Genomic DNA, 15,024 nt, shown 5'->3' on the forward strand with positions numbered 1-15,024 from the left:
AACGCTTAAGTTTTGATAATAGACAACCAGTCTGCCTTTAGGCCATATACTGTATATCATAATGCAATGTGTTTCGTCAGTGACTGTCAGAAAATTGAATAGATGTGGATTGTATTACGTGGTCTTTTCATGTAACCTCAGAGTAGCTACATCAGACTGAGACATGCAGCTGCCAGTCTGTTTCTAACAACAACAACAATAATTGGCATTGGTTCAACGCACTAGACCGCAGTACAAGACAAGACAAGAGACAAAAGAAGAAAAGAGTGAGTCACAGCGCTGTGACCTTTCTTTTTTTTTTTTAAGAAAGTTGTCGACTAGATGTTTGTGCCAGTGACACTCAGGATGTAGAGCTGTAGGTGTCGCAAGAAGAAGCAAACAGCTGCAACCTATAACTCAGGAATTCACGTGGTGACATTCACTGAATTAACTGTACTTTAATCTCTTGTCCTCTACTGTCAGCTCTTGCAATGCTGAGTTAGAAGGTGGGCGATTCCACCAAAAGAGTGCCATTTCTGTCCCCAGCATATTAAATGTATAAAAACATGTAATAATATAGGCTAATATAAATTGCATTTAATTAATAAACAAAGCACCATACACATGAATCACTGTAGAAATTAAAGATATATAATTTTTAATTACTATAAAAAGGCTTTCAAAGCACTGAAACACAGCCTTTGTTGCATGTCCCCAGAGCCAAACGCTATAGTTTACCACAATGCATTATGAATAAAATCCTTCTAAAATCTCATTTTTTTTGCATATTAGTGTGACTTTATATTATATCTACACTTATATAACATTTTTTAAATTAAAACTTAATTATATTTTGGTTAAAATTCACATTTTAGTCCCGTCCCCAGGTTTTCACTCAGTGCTGTTACCCGAACACATTCTACACTCTAAAAGTTTTGAACATTCCACCAGTGACATGCTCTGCTGGAAGTGACATAATTTAGGTCTTTTGAAAGTCATGGGAAGACCAACATTAAATTCTGTAATTTATTTTTCCTGAAATTGAATGATATTGTAGCTATGTCAGGGTCCGTCACTCTTAAAACTCATTCCTGTTACCTGAATTATCTCTGGACAGTGTTTGTTGATATCAAAAGTAAAATATTCAGTTAAATCCTAAGAATGTGCTCTGTGTGCTCAAGCTATTAGTATAGATGCTATTTGGCTAGATTTCACACAATTGCTGATTTTATGCTAAAAACTCATTGCTGTTACCCTCATTGCTGTTACTTTTTCTTCAAAAATGCAATGATAAAAGCAGCAATAAATTAAATAAAGTAGCCTGAGATTGACCAGTACTCATTTTGAATGAGTAAATGTGTATATTAAAAAATTCTATACTGAAATGGAATGAAAAATGAAGTTTAATTATTAAGAGTTACAATGAGCAAATGGCACTCTTTTGGCGGAATGACCCAGGTGCAGTCTCGGGGGGTCACGTGATGCGCTTGCACTGAGAGGTTCGCTTTTGCCGACCTCCCGCTCCGTCAGCCGATAAACTCAATTTTTAACTGATAAACCTCAACATTTCCTGGCTACACTTGCTGGAGAACATGTCCAACGCTAAAGGCAATACTTCTCGAGTTGTCCCCGCGTCACAAATACCCGTGCGAACCGTAACTCGTCAAGACACAAAAAAGCTACTCGCGGCTAATACAGAAGCTAACATGGAAGATGGCGGCAGCACGTCGTTTGAGGAAAGCGTGGCGAACACCGTTTCCGACACAGTTACTAAACAGATTGGCGCTCTCATGGAACGGAAGTTTGCATAGCTGCATTCTACTCTGGACAAACTGAGCCGCTGTGTGGATGACAACACAAAGCGGATCGCTGAGACTGAAACCCGCATCTCTGACGGCGAGGACCGCACAGCTTCTCTGGAGAACAAGCTAGCTGAACTCGAAAAAAAGTGAAGATATTAACCGACCGAGCCGAGGACAGCAAAAACAGGAGCCGCAGAGATAACATACGAATCATGGGCCTCAAGGAAGACACAGAGGGGAATCAGGCTGTCAGGTTTTTTGAGACCTGGCTTCCAGACACACTGGGTCTGGAGACCAAGCGAGGCTCCATTAAGATTGACCGAGCACACAGAGCCTTAGGTCCGCCGAAGAAAAATTACAATCGACCTGTCATCATAAAGTTACACAACTTTAGTGACAAACAACGGATCCTTTCTGCTGTCCGGGAGAAACGCGAAGTCACCTTCCAAGGAGACAAGATCTACATCCGTCAGGACCTATCGCCCCAGGTGAGGGAAGCCCGACGTCAGTTCAACGGTGTGTGTGTGTGTGTGTGTGTGTGTGTGACCGCCTCATCCAGAGAGGGCTGCGGTTCCAGATGCGCTACCCGGCCAGCTTATGCTTCACCCTGAACGGCGAGGATCACTCCTTCAAAAACCCACGTGAGGCTGAGGACTTTCTGAGCAGAAGCGTCTAACCTCGGGCACAGGATATTGATGACACCGAAGTGTTTAACACGGTCTACACAGCAGACAGAAATTAAACTCTTGCCGAATGGAAGATGAACAGTTCATAATCCACCCCGGTGTGGACCTCATCACTTGGAGTTTACTTTCAGAGCAACAGTGAGTCCCTCTCCCCTGACATGATACAGGTACCTGTCGTTAATTAGCCTATAACGTCTTGATTCTCCCTGAATAATATTATTTTTATTCAGATGGATGGACTTATTTGTTCCTATTGATATTTTAGCTGTGGCCGTCACAACTACAGTTGTCAGTACGATTTCCGCTCCTTAAAAAGAAAAGGAAAAAAAATCAATGGCCTATGTTTACTCTCTTTTCTGTTATGGATACATGCTCAGGTAATTTGCCTGCGTTCTTTTCTCTCTTTCTATTTTTTTTTTTCTCTCCCAGCGGTATTTAATTATTTCTTGAGACTACAGGACGTGATTCATAATCAGGGGGGGGTTGCGGAGAACAGGCATCAGTAGTGGGAGGTGTGAACATTCCTGCAGCTGGTGTGTTCGTTTCTCTCACAGGTGGGAGGATACCTCTCTGCTTCACCTGCCCCAAGACTCTTAACGCCTTTTTAAGGATGTTCTTTGTTCTTGTTTTTTCGTTTGGGGGGCTCTATTTTGTTCAGGGTTCAGAGCCTCAGTTTGGGGAGGGGTTTCTACAGACAGCAGTAACTATTGTATTCTTTTCTTGTGTGTTTGGCTTCAGTCCTTTATTAACTACCATATCAGACACTGCCTTTTTTCTTCTCTGTTTCATGTATAGCTGCATAGAACGCTTACTGTATAGAGGGCGTAACCCTACATGAGTGATCTTAAGATTGTTTCACTTAATGTTAAGGGCATTAACCATGTCATCAAACGCCAGAAAATCCTGTCCTTCCTTAAAAAAGAAAGATGCCAAATTGCCTTTCTCCAAGAGACCCACCTTTCAGACCTAGAACATATAAAATTGAGGAGAAGCTGGGTAGGTCAGGTATTTTATTCGTCTTATAATTCTAAAAGTCGAGGCGTTGCAATTCTCCTACATCGCTCCCTGCCTTTTACTCTTGACAAAACATTATCAGATAAAGAGGGACGCTATGTAGGCTAATTCTGTCTGGCTATCTTTATGGAGAACATGTAGTTTTTGGTTGTATATATGCACCAACAATATATGAGGCCTCTTTCATTCCACAGCTTATTTCGGATTTAGCAACATTTTCTTCTCCATATTTAATTCTAGGAGGCGACTTGAACTGTGCTTTTAACCCAAATATTGATTTATCCCCCCCCCAATCTACTCTCTCTAAGAAAAGTGCAAAAATACAGAGAGGTCAAAGGTCAGTGTGTGAAGCAACGGAGGTCTAGTATCTGAATAGTAGATGTTATTCTATTATTGTCATGTTTTCTGTTTTTATTTTTGTGTTTTCAACCAGAAATTCACAAATATTTCAAAAAATCTTGACAAACATGCATTGTCCTTTATTAGATAATAAAGCCCTTTAAAAAAACTGATTTAAGCATTTCGTCAATAGTAAAATACCATAAACATACCAAAACAATACATAAAATATTATAAATACCATAAAATACTGTTATATTAATGTAGCCTCAGTTATTTGGTTTTATTAAATATTAAATTCACAAACAGAATATAGAGAAAAGTATGCATCAATTAGTCTGCAGACAAATTGATGCCATTCATATTGTTATAGTTCCCAAGCTGACATCAACAGAGGTCTTTGAACGTCTCATCTCTGATTTGAATGTCTCATCTCTGATTTTATTCCTTTATAATTATATATATATATATATATATATATATATATATATATATATATATATAATTATATACAGTAGGTACGGAAAGTATTCAGACCCCTTTAAATTTTTCACTCTTTATTTCATTGCAGCCATTTGCTAAAGTCAAAAAAGTTCATTTTATTTCTCATTAATGTACACTCAGCACCCCATCTTGACAGAAAAAAAACAGAAATGTAGAAATGTTTGCAAATTTATTAAAAAAGAAAAACTGAAATATCACATGGTCATAAGTATTCAGACCCTTTGCTGTGACACTCATATTTAACTCACATGCTGTCCATTTCTTCTGAATTATGACTCCTCCCCCCACCCTCAACAGTACACACATTTAGGGAAAGAAAGAAAGAAAAACTAAACAAACAAAACAAAACAAAAAAATAGGAACAAATAATGAAATAAAACACAAAATGATAAGAGTCATGCCAGTTTCAACAAGTGCCGTCACTTTCAAGGATTTGATTTGATTTGATTTTATTAAGATCCCCATTAGCTGCTACACCTGGTAGCAGCTACTCTTCCTGGGGTCCATTAAAAGTCACATAAAATAATCAAACACACATGAAATAAGACTGAACTTCCAAATAATATGAAAAGCTGCATAGTACAACAATAATTATAAAGATGATAGTAATAATAATAATAATAATAATAATAATAATAATAATAATAAATAAGTAGTAATAGTAACAATTTTAAACAAAACAATGACAAATCAATAGAACAATAACATACCAAGACATAAACTCTAAAATAACCTTAGACGGACTGGAGACCAATCAGATGTTAAAAATCTATGCTATCTGCCTGTCAAGGAACTGCATAAAGGTATCCTAGATCTTCCACCTCTGAAACATGGCTAAAGCACGACGGTTTATAAATCAAAGAGAAGCTGAAAAGCTAATACTGTATGTAATGTTTACTGGCCAATCAGTAAAAACAAAACAGACAAAATAACAAAAATAAAAACAATGAATAAATGTATATTAATATTAATAATCATCATCTCTAAAGAAGATGCCTGTCATGTTCAAAAGGGGTAAGAAGAAGTTAAAAACTTTTCTGGTCCTACCACCTTCTGCTATTCATACAGGCCTAATACTAATGAAAAAAACTAAGTTATGAAAAACAGTCATAATAGAATATATATTCCAGATAATTTAATTTAATTTGGATACTGCTAGGTAATTGTTGTTTCATTACTTTATACATGATTTGAATAGTTTTGAGGTCAATTAATATTTAAAGGTAAAATGCGAAAGGTGAACCTAGTTTGTTCCCGTTTGGCTTCCATATTCAAAGATGCCGATGCGACATGGCAGCTTTGGTTGGGTGCACCCACCACCTATTTGTATGTATTTGTAACAAGTCAACTCATTCTAAGCTACGAGAAAGCTTTCATTTGTATGTGGTTGTGATTAGACTTTGGTAAATACGTATTTATGAAAGCGATATTTGATTTTTGCTAATAAAAAGCCAAATAAGTTACACACTGAACCTGAAAGTTATAAGTTAATTTCTCCAGTGCCAAGGCATGATGCCATCCATACTTTTCCACCTCAGTGCCATCACTCTCCTAGACTGAAGCAGGGACAGGTCCAAGTTGGTTCACATTCTGCTGCTTTGTGGTTTTGTACAGTGAAATAGAAGAACAAGAATAAACAATAGGCAAACTGCACTGAGTATCACTCCTCCCTGTCCTCTCCTGTTTCCTTCATCCTTGTTTCTGATGTCCACATCTGTTTCATTCACGTTTTGTCCAGTTGTGTTTCCTTCATCCTCCTCACCTCCTCCAGCTGTTTGATCTGTGGAGCAGAAGCAGATGAGCAGAGATCAGAGATCAGCTGTCAGGTCTGTCAGTCATCACATCAACAACTCTACTGACTCACCTTGGACATTAACAGTGATGTTGTAGGAGGACTTGGTGCCAAAGCTGCCGTTTCCATCAGAGACCGTTTCTCTCCCGTTGGTGATGAAGTGACACTCGTAAACTCCTGAGTCGTAACGAGTCACGTTCTTGATGATCAGAGACACACTCACACACAGTGTGTGTGAGGGCTTCACACACCGCTGGAGGAGCAGCGGTGTGTGAAGCAGTTCGAACTTTCAATGTATTTTGTTTCCAAAGTACCTATGTGCGTACAACATTAACGCAATTTGTACGCACACACACTTCACACAACTCTTTAATGTGAAGAAAGTTTTACTAGGAAGAGGGGGGTTCCCCTCCTAAACAGACAGGGGTTCCCCTATGCTCAAATGTTTTTTGTCTGTTTAGGAGAGAAACCCCCCCCCCCCCCCCCCCTCTTCCTCGCTCTATGATGTCAGCCAACACAATCCACCGCTCCACCTCTTCAGTAGTAAAACTTTCTTCAAACTAATTTTTCGTCAAAGAGAGAGTCACCATGCCGCCGACGGAGACACTTTGCCGATGGTATCGTGAGCAGATCTTAATCTTGTCTGAATATTGAGAGATTGATGTTTACATTGTGTGTTTTGACATTTCACGTGTGTGTGTCAGGATGGTGTTATGGATGACCGCCGGCTTTCTGTCCATCTCCGTAACTTCGGTTCTCGCCCCTGCTGTTCCTCGTAAGTGTCTCGTTGTCGTTACATTAAAGAGTTGTGTGAATTGTGTGTGCGTAAAATTGCGTTAATGTTGTACGCACATAGGTACTTTGGAAACAAAATACATTGAAAGTTCAAACTGCTTCACACACCGCTGCTCCTCCAGCGGTGTGTGAAGCCCTCACACACCGCTGGAGGAGCAGCGGCTTCGGCTCTGCTGCTTTCACAAAGCAGCAGCGCTGTGTGTGTGTGTGTGTGTGTGTGGCTGAGGACGAGCGGGACTATCACACTCTTGTAGTAACCTTTATTAATCTAGTGATTATATCAATTGAGAAACAGTTCTCACTTACAATAATGACCTGGGCCAAAGGCAACAAACAAGCAAATACAAAACTACAATACAGTATTAAATGTAAAACAATGAAACATTCATGTGAATACATTTGAACATTTACCTAAATATAAAACATATCAGGATGTTTTTGATTGACTTCTGTACTTTAACCTCTACTCTGTGTTTCCTCTCTCTCTCCATCAGATCAGACTATCACAGTTCTTCCTGGAGACGACGTCCCTCTGACCTGTGTTGGTCCCTCAGACGTGTCATTTAAAGCTCTGGAGGTGATCAAACGTGGCCTTGAGGACGGATATGTCTTCTTTCTTATGGACGACCGGCCTGATGTAGAAAACCAGCATCCGTCCTATAGAGGCCGTGTGGAGCTGGTGAAGCCTCTGGTGAAGAACAACATCGTGTCTCTGATCATCAGGAACGTGACTCGTGACGACTCAGGAGTTTACGAGTGTCACTTCATCACCGACGGGAGAGAAACGGTCTCTGATGGAAACGGCAGCTTCGGCACCAAGTCCTCCTACAACATCAACCTGGTGGTTTCAGGTGAGTCAGGAGAGTCCAGACTCAGGTCAGAGTCCTGGTGCAGCTTCTTCATACTAAACCACAGACTCTGTAATCACAGACCTGACATCTGATCCCTGATCTCTGATCATCTGCTTCTGCTCCACAGACCAAACAGCTGGAGGTGAAGAGGAGAGAGGAAACACAACTGGACAAAACGTGAATGGAACAGATGTGGACATCAGAAACAAGGATGAAGGAAACAGGAGAGGACGTGTAGGACTGATACTCAGTGCAGTTTGCCTATTGTTTATTCTTGCTGTTCTTCTATTTCACTGTACAAAACCACAAAGCAGCAGAACGTGAACCAACTTGGACCTGTCCCTGCTTCAGTCTAGGAGAGTGATGGCACTGAGGTGGAAAAGTATGGATGGCATCATGCCTTGGCACTGGAGAAATTAACTTATAACTTTCAGGTTCAGTGTGTAACTTATTTGGCTTTTTATTAGCAAAAATCAAATACTGCTTTCATAAATACGTATTTACCAAAGTCTAATCACAACCACATACAAATGAAAGCTGTCTCGTAGCTTAGAATGAGTTGACTTGTTACAAATACATAGGTGGCGGGTGCACCCAACCAAAGCTGCCATGTCGCATCGGCATCTTTGAATACAGAAGCCAAAAGGGGATAAACTTCGTTTGCCTTTCGCATTTGACCTTTAGGCCTAGAACTACCCCAATCTCTGTAAAACAGACAAATTAGGCCAGTCCGCCTAATGGAAAGATGACAAAAAAGCCCATCACTTGAGAATGCTCACTCTTTTCCCATTCATATTTGCTGAGCTATGAACCAGGTGTCTGTCCTACATCACCAGTCAATCAGAAATTAATTCACAGCAACACAAAACATAAAAAAAGCTCACATCTCATTTACAACCTGTTCTTACAGTACAAAGAAACAGAAATCATGCATTATTTGTGACATGCAACTGTCCCTGATGGTCAGAGAGTCACTCCCTCTCGTAAATACAAATAATAGTTCATTTAATTTGTGTGCTGTAAGCCCTAAACACATTAGGCGGAAATCATGAACATTTATTTTCATAGTGAGTTAACATTTTACTTTTTTATGTATTTAAAATTAAAAGGTTTTCAAGTAAAATTCCTTCTCAGTTAAGATTGTGTAGCCCTGCCTGAAAGAAATGTATTGATTCTTTAGTGTTTGTTGGGGTTATGGAACCCACAATCACCTCTGAAGGGCAATGTTGTTATGAGCAAAATAGAGAACCTTTCTAAATTGTACTAAGAAATGTGCTTGTTTTTCCATGTGTCTCCCTCGACAATGTTGATCACAAATGCCAAGCACATCTCTAGGTTGAAATGTGTATACTGTAGTACTTTCAACATCTCAAACCTGAGTATTATGAGCGGCAAGGTTCCAGATAAGGTAGTACTAACTTTGGTGTCCTTCTAGAGAAAGTAACGAATCCTACATTGAAAATATCACATGAAATAAAACATAATAAATTCATTGTACAAACAAATATTAAATATATCGTCAAGTATTCTTCAGTTATCTACAGTACAAACACTGACTTGTTGAGAAATGAGTATGCAGGAGCTGTAATGTAGTTGTTGTTTTTGAACACAAGGGGGGGGGGGGCCCTGAGCTCATGGAAGACATTCATGTGTTTTTGCGTGTCCTAATATAAGGTGAACATTTAAATAACCAAACTTTTCAATCTGTTGTTTTCCCTGGTGTTTAGGACACCACAACTTTTTTTTTGTTGAGAAAAACTTACTTATTTTAAAGGAAATGGCAAAAAGTTGAGATTCTCATTCACATGAATAAATGAAACTCACCTTTCAGTCAGGGTTTATAGGGTTAAGGTCAATTCCTCTGTGTTCATGGTTGAAAGCTAAGAATTAGACAGTTATCTGCCCTGCTCTCTCTCCTAGAACAAGCCAAGGCCATCTTTCCTCCTTTTTCATCCAGGATGTGTAAATCTTTATCTTAATGTTTGTGCCCAATAGCCAATAGGACGTTAACACATCTCCCCTTGCAGGCTCTGTCCGCCTTTCCAGTATAAGGATCTGAACTTGTGGTCTGGCCCCACAGAGTTGAGGTTTCAATAACTCTTTTCTCCTTGATCAAGTCCTAATAAACTTCTTCTTCAGAATAAGACATTCTTTTTCCTGCATCGCCTCAGAATTTCTCCCGGGATGTTTCTATTCCTTCTGATGACCTCCGCTTCGGTGAAAGTCGATTTGGTCACTTCAGTTCTTGGTAAGTGTGTTGATATTAATAATGATATTAAAGTGTAAACTAACAATGTGAGCTGCTGTTGCTTTCACTCTGGCCTGTTGGTGTTGCTGTAGCTTAGATTTTCCTTCTGCCTCAAAATGACTGTGTTTCATTCATTCAGTCCCTTTCACCTGATGAAATACCTTGACATACCTTCCCATTAAATGTTCATTTCTCTACAGGAAAGAAGAGCTACAATCATTTTTTGGCAAGTGCAAATGTACATTAAATGGGTTGTATTGGTCATTTGAAAGTAAGGGACTGGGTGAGGTACAATCTATCAAGTATGATCCCCCTGAATGAAACACAGTCATTTGGAAGCAGAAAAGAAATAATGCAATGTGTTTCGTCAGTGACTGTCAGACAATTGAATAGATGTGGATTGTATTACGTGGTCTTTTCATTTAACCTCAGAGTAGCTACATCAGACTGAGACATGCAGCTGCCAGTCTGTTTCTAACAACAACAATAATTGGCATTGGTTCAACGCACCAGACCGCAGTACAAGACAAGACAAGAGACAAAAGAAAAAAAGAGTGAGTCACAGCGCTGTGACCTTTCTTTTTTTGTCAAGAAAGTTGTCGGCTAGATGTTTGTGCCAGTGACACTCAGGATGTAGAGCTGTAGGTGTCGCAAGAAGAAGCAAACAGCTGCAACCTATAACTCAGGAATTCACGTGGTGACATTCACTGAATTAACTGTACTTTAATCTCTTGTCCTCTACTGTCAGCTCTTGCAATGCTGAGTTAGAAAGTGCAGTCTCTTATTGGCAAGTCTGTGGTGTGGGTCACTTCCTGGTCTGGTCAGTTTTATAACCATTATAACCACTACAAGTGTGTGTGTGTCAGTGGGATGAATAGAAGTTTAGAGTGTGAATGAGTGGGTTTACAAGATAAAATCTGGATACTAGATGATAAAAGTTGGAAAGTAGCAGGGACACAGGCTGCATGACTATATGTAATCTATTATTAAATGTAACTCACAGATCTGCACTGTGCAGCTACGTATCACTTCACTTTAGCCACTGGTATGTCTGTGGTTTGAACCGGACGTCAGGTACAAAACTACCTCCCCCTCACTTCTCATTTCCTCTGAACTAAACCACTCTTTGTTTCTACCATCGTCTAAACTTGGTTTAGGAAATCAATCAATATCATCAATTGGTCACTTTAATACTTTTATTATTTATTATTTAACACATAATAAACACAATAAAAGCCCACGTTATTTTTGATCAAAAGTTCAGCTTCAAATTGTTGCATTACAACAAGGGTTAATGTGATGTCAGTGAACGCATCGTGCATGGATGACGATCTTGACCTTAGGTTAAAGTGTTAAAAAATTCTTGAATTTCTCTGTTCTATTGTTGCAATGATTATCATTCTCATGTTAAACTTCTGTACTAAGGTGTCTCTGTAGAGGAAACCGCAAGAAAAACACCTACAGCTACAGAGGAAAGAGGAGGAGGGTGACTAGATGTGATGTTTTAACATGTTTTTTTCAGTGGCGATCCAACATCACCATCGTGTCATGATGGACGAAGGGTCTCTGATGCGGCTGTTCGGTAAGTCGACCGGTTTTTATCTAATTAACCAAACTAAATTAACCAAACCTCCATTCTGCTGTGTTCACACATTGATGTTGGTCAGTTTTGTTCTGTTTTCTTGTTTAAATCTTCAACCGACCTTAGTTTCATTTCTCTGTAGCTCTGGCCTCTCTGCTGTGCTGCGCCACAGAACAAGGTCTGTACATTTACTAACATACAGTTTGTGACAAGTTTTGAGGTGGTTGCCAATAGAGAGCCTAAGCCGAAGCAGAAGAGAAGCTCGCCATGGGACCTCAATTCAGAAGAAATCTCCATGGAAGTGAATGAGAGTCAAAATTTTATTTTGTGATCTCAAAATGGCGAGCGTTACTTCCTGCTTCCGCTTACCATGCATTCACACCGGACACGAAGCAAGTTTTTGACTCGCGTCACTCGCACAAGTTTGACCGTCCGTGGGAGTCCGCATTTTTCACGAGTATGCAGGTACAAACAACTCAAAATTTCTCCCAAAATGATCATGGTCATTGAACAGTGATTGATCAAGAACTATAAAACGTTGATTGATAAACCAATAGATAAGACTTGTGTCTACATTTTAAAGTTCAAATGGAGTTTCTAGGTAAAGGTATGCCAGAACAGTACACATTTGTAAAAGTCCAATAATTTGCTCGTTTTTTTGATTTCCTCCCATTCATTCACAGCTATTTCATAGCTGTAGAGGTCAGTGCCTCGGCGTGCTTGCCCCATGGCCCTAATTACAATTTAAGACTAAAACAACAAAGAAATTACCATAAAACAGACTTATTATCCTGCTCTCGTCCTGCAGCCTCTCTGACTGTGAGTCCCAGCAGCTCCCAGTTCTTCAGAGGAGACTCTGTGTCTCTGAGCTGTGAGGACGAGGACAGCTCTGATGGATGGACGCTGAGGAGGAACACGAGCCGACGACACAGGACTCAGTGTGGAACTGACTGGGGGAAATATAATGGTTCTTCATGTAAATTCAGTTTGATCGCCATATGGGACAGTGGAGTTTACTGGTGTGAGTCCCCAGAGGGAGAAACCAGTAACAGCATCAACATCACTGTGACTGGTAAGACTGGTCTGAGAGTCAGAGCTGATGAAGCTCAGCGTCAGTGGATCAACTGTTGTCCTTTGTCTCTGTGTCCAGCTGAACCAGTCATCCTGCAGAGTCCCGCCCTCCCTGTGACGGAGGGAAGTGATGTCACTCTGAGCTGTCGATCAACCAGTTCCCTGTCCCCGAACCTCTCAGCTGCTTTCTACAAAGATGGCGTCTTCATCGGGGCGGAGCCTACACGTCACATGACCATCCACCATGTGAAGAAGTCTGATGAAGGCCTCTACCGCTGTGACATCAGTGGTCATGTGTCTCCATCCAGCTGGATCTCTGTCACAGGTGAGGAGGTCAAAGGTCAGGGGTTTGTACCACTTAGTTCATCCTCATATTCACCTGGTCCGGTGGGATTCTCCACAGGAAAACCAGTAACAGAAGCTCCTCCCACCTCTTCCTCAGCCCCGCCTCCTGACTCTTCCTCCTTTCAGCTCGTGGTCATTCTTCTCCTTCACCTGGCGGTGATCTGTCCGTACTTCATCTCCACCGTCCTCATGGTGTCACTGTATCGTCAGAGAGCCACAGGTATCATCAGTTCATGGTGTTTTCTGGTCCCATTGTTAGAGCTCAGTCTGAAACTGTATCTAAATGTTTTCATTCACTCTTCTGACAGGAAAAGACCCAACTGTCTCAATGGCAACAGCACGGACCAACCACGCTGAGCAGAGATCGGCTGAGGACAGCAATGACATCATGATGGTCACCACTGAACATCACTTCTAAGACATCAGAGTTTAGCTTCATGTGGTTTTGATTTAAAACTCAACATTTATCAAAGAAAATAAATATAAATTCAGTTTTAATTGTTGCTATTGGTTCTTTTTCTCTGTATTATTGGTTTTGTTGTGTTGTACTAACTTCAAAATTCATAAAGTTCTGTTTTGTTTACTGTTTAACAACTTCTCAAATAAAAAATGAAAACTTTATTGTTCAAGAAGTTTAATTTATTGAGCACACTGAGATAGACAAGTTGAGTAGCGTCTAGTGATTTTAAATGCTAAACTACAGTGCCACCATATGGACAGTTGGGCTCATATGTCTTGAGGTGGTAAATTACATCCTCTCCAACAACTGTGCTCATGGTGGCTCCAGTAGAAGTCCAGTTTTCTGAAGTTGGAATTACAACCTCAAAGAATTGATTATAGGCTATTGATCTTCTAGATCAAGTTTAGACATTGGTATAAAGAAACTTGACACTCTGGAAAATGGTGGTTTAGTTGAGCCGATCCAAGGTGGCCGCCCCCTGCATCAATAGTCAATCAAAGCTAAATTTTACAGAGTTAATCAGCCACTTTGTCTTGTTTCTGTTTAATTAAATTCTGGAGACGGAGTCACTGGAAACTGGGGGTAAGGCAGGGGCCTGGCTTTGAAGTAGCATGACTTGGCTTCTGGCTCCACATGGATTTTTTCCATAGTCCCCAAACGTGTGCCCAGTTCACCTCTCCATATTGTGAGAGCAGCACATTTAAGTCCTGCTGTTGAGATATCTGCAGTCTGAATATAATTTAGATCTCCAGTCCAGCTGAATAGCCCTGAGCCAATTTCTTCCCAAAAGGTTAGGGCATTCACCTTTTACTTGCAACACCAGATGCTTGGTTTCCCCCTTGTAGGTGACTTGAACACACATCTTGCCCAACACCTTCACTCGGTCTCTGGTGTAAGTATTAGGCTGGATCCTGGTCAGATGTCATTGTATTCTGTTTGTTTTCAGTAGTACTGGATTTCTAAAGTGGAACCCCCAATCTCTTGATAAGGCGTCCCTAAGCCACAAGCCTTCCAATGACAACCAGCTTTAACCGATCCAATGTTAACAGCTTCTATGACAACTTGACCAGGATTTTGGAAAAACACAAGTTTGAACCACAAAATATGTGGAACATGGATGAAACGGGGATAACAACAGTCCAAACTCCCAAAAGGGTTGTGGTGAAAGGCAGGTTGGTGCAGTCACCTTGGCAGAAAGAGGCACACTTCAATGCATTCCACCCCAGACGGCCCACCTGGCTGCATTGGGACAGCCAACACATCAGGGTATTGTATATTCTCATATCTGAAGCACTTCCAGCTCCATACAAAGAGCTCCTCGGAGTTAAAAGTTCTTGTAATTCTGAACAACCATCCCCCGCACCTCTCCGTGGAAGGAATCAACTTCTGCCAGGATGACAATGTCGATCCCGGGCATTGTGAGGGAGTCCCTGGCAGCAACACCCACAAATGGGCAAGCAGGGTTTAAATGCACAGGGATTTGGCCATTTAATAGGGAAATATTCCAGGAAAGTTACTTTGCACCCTCTCTAGTTACCGACCGTCTTCTTCCACCT

The 15,024-nt window shown here is 40.6% G+C and overlaps 1 protein-coding gene and 1 long non-coding RNA gene across 2 annotated transcripts in view; one reads left to right on the plus strand and one right to left on the minus strand.

Annotated features, from left to right (window-relative positions):
• The window catches only part of LOC311002144, a 475,958-nt gene that overhangs the window by 372,207 nt on the left and 88,727 nt on the right, over positions 1-15,024 (minus strand). The window lies entirely within an intron of this gene.
• Positions 1,994-13,426, plus strand: LOC311001484 (uncharacterized protein; the record flags this gene model as incomplete). The annotated part of the gene is made up of 8 exons (XM_083992572.1): positions 1,994-2,297; positions 7,406-7,762; positions 11,533-11,592; positions 11,735-11,770; positions 12,401-12,664; positions 12,743-12,988; positions 13,106-13,228; positions 13,317-13,426. 8 exons carry the CDS (start codon positions 1,994-1,996, stop codon positions 13,424-13,426), a joined length of 1,500 nt encoding a protein of 499 aa, XP_083848698.1.

This window comes from Trachurus trachurus (genome assembly GCF_905171665.1).
Source record: "Trachurus trachurus genome assembly, chromosome: 18".
NCBI lineage: Eukaryota > Metazoa > Chordata > Actinopteri > Carangiformes > Carangidae > Trachurus > Trachurus trachurus.